Source organism: Artemia sp. Qi Xiang Cuo, chromosome 15 (genome assembly GCF_049724085.1).
Source record: "Artemia sp. Qi Xiang Cuo chromosome 15, ASM4972408v1, whole genome shotgun sequence".
NCBI lineage: Eukaryota > Metazoa > Arthropoda > Branchiopoda > Anostraca > Artemiidae > Artemia > Artemia sp. Qi Xiang Cuo.
Window position 1 is genome coordinate 42,530,075 of NC_142808.1, and position 6,594 is coordinate 42,536,668.

Genomic DNA, 6,594 nt, shown 5'->3' on the forward strand with positions numbered 1-6,594 from the left:
CAGTTGAAGAACCCTTATTAATAGAAATTTATCCCAAAAATAAGAAAAGGATAACTAGTGTCGGACCGGTGGTGTCAACAAAAGAGAAAAAATTAAATATTAATGTGAAACTTGATCACAATGATATATTTCGTTTCATTCAACCGGCACAAGATCGTCAAGAACAACACAATAATGCTAATAATGCAAATGCACCAGCAAGTGCATATTTTACTCTTGATAGTAATAGAAAGGTATCAAGAATTATACATGCTGACTTGAATCAAGCAGAAGATAATATATTTCTCTCTGGATACGCAGGCAGCCAATGCTTTGCCATGGTACTCGCAAATATTGTCCGAGCTGCTATTATACCTCCAAGGCAATGGAATAAAAATATTCTGAACAGCAACATGATTGAAGGGGATACTATTTATGCTCTCATACGTGAAAATAATAATAATAGAAATCCAAGAGTTTTTCCGATTCCTGCTAGTGGCTATTTGGTATTGAAAAATTTAGATGTCATCAAGGACGATTTTCTAATGTATGACGCAGTATTTTCCCTAAATTATGACGATAATTGGTTGTGCAGCGGAAGTTTATTGGATTCTATAAATAATGGAGAATTAGGAATTACATTATTGGCGGCTTTAAAAAAATTATTTAGAGAACATAATGCTGGAATAATAGTTGCATACTCTAAATCACTGGGTCTTATGCATTATGATGAAAAATACTATTTTACAGATTCTCACTCATGCGGACCCAGAGGAGCACCATTGCAAAATGATAATGGAAAAGCATGTGTCATAGAATGCGACGCGATTGAAGAATTATATCGCATTACTCGAAGAGTCTTCAAAGCCAAAAATGAACAATTTACTATTCATTATATTGACGTTACAGCAAGTACATTAAAAGACGATCACTGAAATAAAAAATTTACAGTAAATTTTATAATAAAGTACATAAAAGATCGATACTTTAAATGGGAGTTCTGTAAGTACTTTATGATGACGTCAGTTGCATACATAAAGGACGGTCATAAATGTTGCAAGTCAAGAGCATTACATTAAAAGACGATCACTGAAATAACAAACCATTCCATACATTGGACTTAGTTAGCTACTTGTTTACAGTAAAGAACGATCGCTCATGCATAGTAACTGATATATGGTGGTTCCAAGGGTAGTTACTTGTGGTTCGTCTCTTACTATTTCAAAGAAGAAAAAGCCGTAGGCTTTTTCCTGTTTGTAATGAATTAGCATAAAACAAATTCCACGTTGTAACTGACTTCATCCTGGTTGTTATAGTAAAGAACGAGCTCTTGCCCTTAGTTACCAACTATGTCATGTCAAATTAGCTAATTAATTTCATCTAATTTTGTTCAATCCAGGTTGCAGCGGTAGCTAGCAACCTAGTAAGAGACGATCACGTCCAATGTTAAGAAATATAAAAACCCATAGTTCCTAACAAAGGAGTCAGATCAAAACAAAAAGTACACCATTCGAACCGCCTTGTCCGAAACCCCTATATAGGAAACTTTCTGTCCCTTGGCTTGAACAGCAAGGAAAATATATTGGCTTGAAAATCAAGAAAATTGACTTTAACCACGTTATTCTCCCCAAACGGGATATTTTTTTCTTTTTTTTTTTTTTTTTCTTTTCCACAGATAGCTTGGCACTGGAACATCGTAGAGGGTTGTTTAATAGCTCATTTTAAAGGAAATTAATTGGGTTAAAAATCTATAGTAACTAAAATAAATTATTTCTAAAAGAGAATAAATTTTTACATTAAAAGACGATCACTGAAATAACAAACCATTCCATACATTAGACTTAGTTTATAGTAAAGATCGACCTCAAGCCAATATCATAGGCAGCGCGATCGCGCTGCCTTAGTAAAGAACGATGTTGGCACAATGTATTATTTATTAATTTTTTTTCCATAACAGTGCACTTCGAACGAAGGAGTTGACGTAGAAACTTCGAAAAGGGCTCATTCGATTGGAAATTGGAGTGGCTAGTGTCCTTTTTAGTAGTCGAAAGTGATTTGAGATAAGATTTATAGTCAAAGTGTCAGGTGCACTTAGCCACCACGCTGCCTAGTCACAGAAATATGTTTTGAAAATAGCGCATGAATGCCGTGTCCACTGAAACTATAAGATGTCTCCCATGAATGGCAGCTGAGAGTTCGGTATCACCTGTCCTTTTTATTAATTTTGGCTTATCAGTTGCATTCTGTTTAGTACTTCCACAATCCCCAAATTTTCAGGGATTTTTCTGAAAATCCTGCAAAACGCAGTGGCAAACACGCTTGGGCTTAGAAGCGTCAAAGCTTTAAATCTGGTCCTATAAATAAGGCATTTTTCTGGCTACTATTTTATTAAACTTTGATCTGTGGAAATACTTATGTAGATGGTGTTTCCTGAGTCTAGGAGCTAAACAATCGTTTTCCAAAAAAATGTTATTTGATATTTTAAAGGTATGTACTTGAGCTCGGTAAATAGGATTGCTTAGAGATTTAGATATTTTCCATTTGAACTGTTTTTTTTTCTCTTCTTCAATGTATCATTCACATGGATCAACTACTTTCTTTAAAATGTCAAAGAAAGTTTGTCCGCAAGGCGCTTGTTTACCTAATCTATTGAAAAAAAACCTTAGGCAAAAGCCTAACTTTCTTAAGAATTCCGTTGAAGCAGGCTTTTTTTAATTACACCACAATCACTGATGCATAGTAAAATTAAAATGAAATAAAATCATGATTGGAATAACAATAATGTAGAATTTTAAGATAGCACTAACCATTTCAGTTTGCCAAATGCGTAAACCCTAAAGGACAAGTTTCACTATCCTTTAATATATCTTCTAAGTGTAACAAAATTTATTCGTCAACACATCCAAATTTCTGGCTTAGGACAACTTTTTTAAACCCAGATTAGCTAAAATAGGCTTCTGTGCTCTGATCTTACTGGCAAACGAATAGGAAATTCATGACATCCATGCATAATTCTTTACAGGATGCAACTATCCTTCTTCGTCATTTTGAAGTAGCTTTACTTTGTCTTGGCCGTTCTCCTCGATGTTGTTGAGTGGTATTTTATCCTCTATTGAGTCAGCACCTTCTAATTGCACATCCTTAAACTTCTGGTGTTCTTCCATTTCGGAAAACACTATGGTACTTTTTGACTGAACCTCTTCGTTACTTGGAAAGGGAGGTAGCCTACTGGAATTTGTGACGCAAAAACATTCACCCATTCCTTTTTCCTATTTTGAGTACTTTTTTTATTTCTATCATTCTTTACAGGATGGAATTTTTCTTCTTCGTCCCTTTGAAGTAACTTTACTTTGTCTTGGGCATTCTCTTCAATATCGATGAGTTGTTTTTTACCCTCTTTTGGGTCAGCAACTTCTAATTTCACATACTTAGACCTTTGGTGTTCTTCCATTTTGGACAAAACTAAGGCACTTTTTGACAGAACCTCTTCGTTACTTGGAAAGGAAGGTACTGGAATTTGCCTGGACTTTTCATTCTCTTTGGTTTTAGATCTTCTTCTATTTTCAATGTTTTTCAGTGGTGTTTTATCCTCTACTTCATCATCTTGCTCTAATAGCTTTTTCAATATATTTTTATTCCAATAAACTATTTCTCCGATTTCTCTGTAAATATAAAGACTCTTACGCTTAGGATCGATGCCCATTTTTTCCCAAAATTCTGGAAAAATATCAAAACGTAAGTTCAGAAAATCCCCTACCTCTGGAATTTAGAAAAATAGCATTGCAAAATCTTTGCTTCCATTTTCCAATAAATACCAGATTAATGTTGTTGTCTTTAAATAATGAGGGATAAATTCACTTGATTGATAAGTAAAGCTTTTATATTTAATGCGTATTTTTCGTATTTTATGCTCTATTTCTTTAATAATCTTGAAAATCGCCAAATAATCAAATGTGAGTTTAGCTACTTCTGCCATTGCGTTATCGGTTGGCATGCATAGATCGCTGGATTCAAGATCCCGAACTAACTGTTCGACATTACTACGGGTTTTAAGTAAATTAAAAACCATTCTTCTGATGTTCTTGGAGCTATATTTGGGCATACAAGAGGTTGGTTTGGAATTATCAGTATGAAAAACATGGACGAATTCATTTTTGTCCTTTGCATTCAAATTCTGTTGTTGCAATACTAAGGTGGTAGGTTTTGAATGAACACAGGAGTTCTCCTCATCTGATAGTTTTTCAATATATTTTTACGATATAAGAACAAATCTTGTAAAACTTTCTGTTTTTTTTTATCCTATATGGTACACCATATTTGCTATATCCAAGACAACAAGCCTTTTTTATATCCCTATAATATGAATCTAAGCAGGTTTTCACAAACCTATCGCTTCCGTTTTCTAAAATATATGATAACAATTTCGTAGCTTTTAAAACATGATGATAGGAATTCGTATCAAACATTCTATTCACAATTATATTAATAACCGTAAATGATGCTAACTCATCAAAGGTGAGTTTAGCTACTTCTGTCATTGCCTCATTAGTTGGTATAAACGGATCGCTGGAAGTTACTACCCTGACCGTTATTTCCACATTATTACGGCGTCTTAGAAAATTTTTAAACTTTCTTCTGATATTTTTGGAGCTATATTTTGGTATGTACTCCTGGTTTGAAGTTCTAGCCTCACTGACGTTCCAGCCTGCATCCTCTTTACCCTTCTCTCTTTATTTTTTCTCATATAACTTTACATTTTCTTCATCTGAAAGCTTTTTTAATATGATGTTCCTCCAAAGCTTTAAATCTCCGTTAACATGAATTTCTATTCGAACACCATTAACTTCGAGCTTGCAGTGAATAAAGGTAAATTTTAAAGCAGGCTTCAGTTCACAATAATGAAAATTGATACAGAATCTCATTACCATATAGCTTCCGTTTTCTAGTAAATATAAAAGCAGTTTTGTTGCCTTTGAAACATGAAGATAGCATCTTTGGCTTTTTATTCTCTTCATAATAATTTTCATCACGATAAATATTGTCAATTTTTTAAATGTAACTTTAGCTACTTCAGCCATTGCCTCATCAGTTGGCATCGATGGATTATTGGATGTAACATCTTTTACAAGTATTTTAGGATTACTATATTTTCTTTGAACGTTTTTAAAAGCCATCCTTCATTAAGAAGATATTAATTCTTTTATGGCAAAAAAACCTATAATATGTTCATAAGAAAACATTTTTCATTATCAAAAGAACCAAAATAATAATAATACTAAATAAACATAAACTATCTCAGAATATTTTTAGACTTAGTTAATTTGCTAAAACTAATTTAAAAATTTGAGAGAACTCACTGTGAATTGACAGCTCTTTTATACAGTTCAGGGTTACCATGTTAAGAATTTAAAAAATATGAAATAAGTGATAATGTTTAACACTGATTGACGTAACGTAAAAAAATAAAAAAAATTACGTTTTAAGTCCGGAATCGCTAAAGTTATAAATTGCAAAAATATGTAAGGTATCTGAGCAACGATTTAAATTTTTTAATTTAAACTACAAAAATACCTGATTATTTTAAAAATAGTTTTAATTTTCACTAGGAATATGATACTTGATACGAGAGTTGAACATGAACTGTTCGATAATATTTAATTTCACTTTAGTAATTAAAAAATGAACATAAGAGATTGTATAATAAGTTGTAAACTCAGCCATTGCATAAGACAAAGGATTGAAGTCTCGCACAACATAGAAAACCAGTGTGACATCTCACAACAGAGAGAGATGCCAATTACAACAGTAGAGTGGATACTATTTGGCATCGGGATCGCGCCTCTACTAATCATGTGCATATGGTATGGTTGGGTAGAGTTTTATGATTACATTGAAAAACGACAAAAAAATCCAGGAGCCAAATCAAACAAAAAAAATCCAACAAAAAAAATCCAGGAGCCAAATCAGGAGCAACATGACATCGAAGAATCTGACATGACATCAGATGAAGTTAGTGATCTTACATCTGACTCAGAGTGGGACGAGATTCCATAAGGCAACCAGACAGGTTTTTGTAGCTACATTCATTTTCTGGACTAATCAGAGACAATTGATGGAGAGGGTACTCAAAAAAAGTGACTAAATCAGCATAGCTACTTAGTCATACCAACCATATCCCATATGAAGAGTGCTTTTCATTGTAGTTCACATTAGTAAGACAGTTGAATTCAGAGAGAGACCAGTTTAGTTTTTTTATTCTATTTTTTGACAAAATTTTAGCATAGAAAATGAGTACTATGTTTAAACTATTTGAGCTAGGTGATTCAGCAGGTAGCAGCAATGATACAAAGGCGAGAGTACCAACATAGCAGTGGAAATTACACGAGGATGTCCACTAACCCTTGAACGGGACAATATGTATGCCAGATATGTGATATCATTAAACAAATTTAAATTGGAGGAGCAATAATGCTTCGCTAAGAAACTAAAAATAGCGTATACAAATAGACTTCAAGCTGATTTAGATACACTGGTAATACTTATATTTAATAAAATTCTTTCTAAATCAAAGATTTTTTTCTATAGTAGCCCCCCTCTCACGCTTACCATTTTCCC

General features: G+C 33.2%; 1 protein-coding gene across 1 annotated transcript; it reads right to left on the bottom strand.

Annotated features, from left to right (window-relative positions):
• Positions 1-4,709: 4,709 nt before the first annotated feature.
• On the bottom strand, positions 4,710-5,153 carry LOC148943686 (epsin-3-like). The gene has a single exon (XM_089101201.1). It carries the CDS (start codon positions 5,151-5,153, stop codon positions 4,710-4,712), a length of 444 nt encoding a protein of 147 aa, XP_088957327.1.
• Between the last annotated feature and the right edge of the window lie 1,441 nt (positions 5,154-6,594).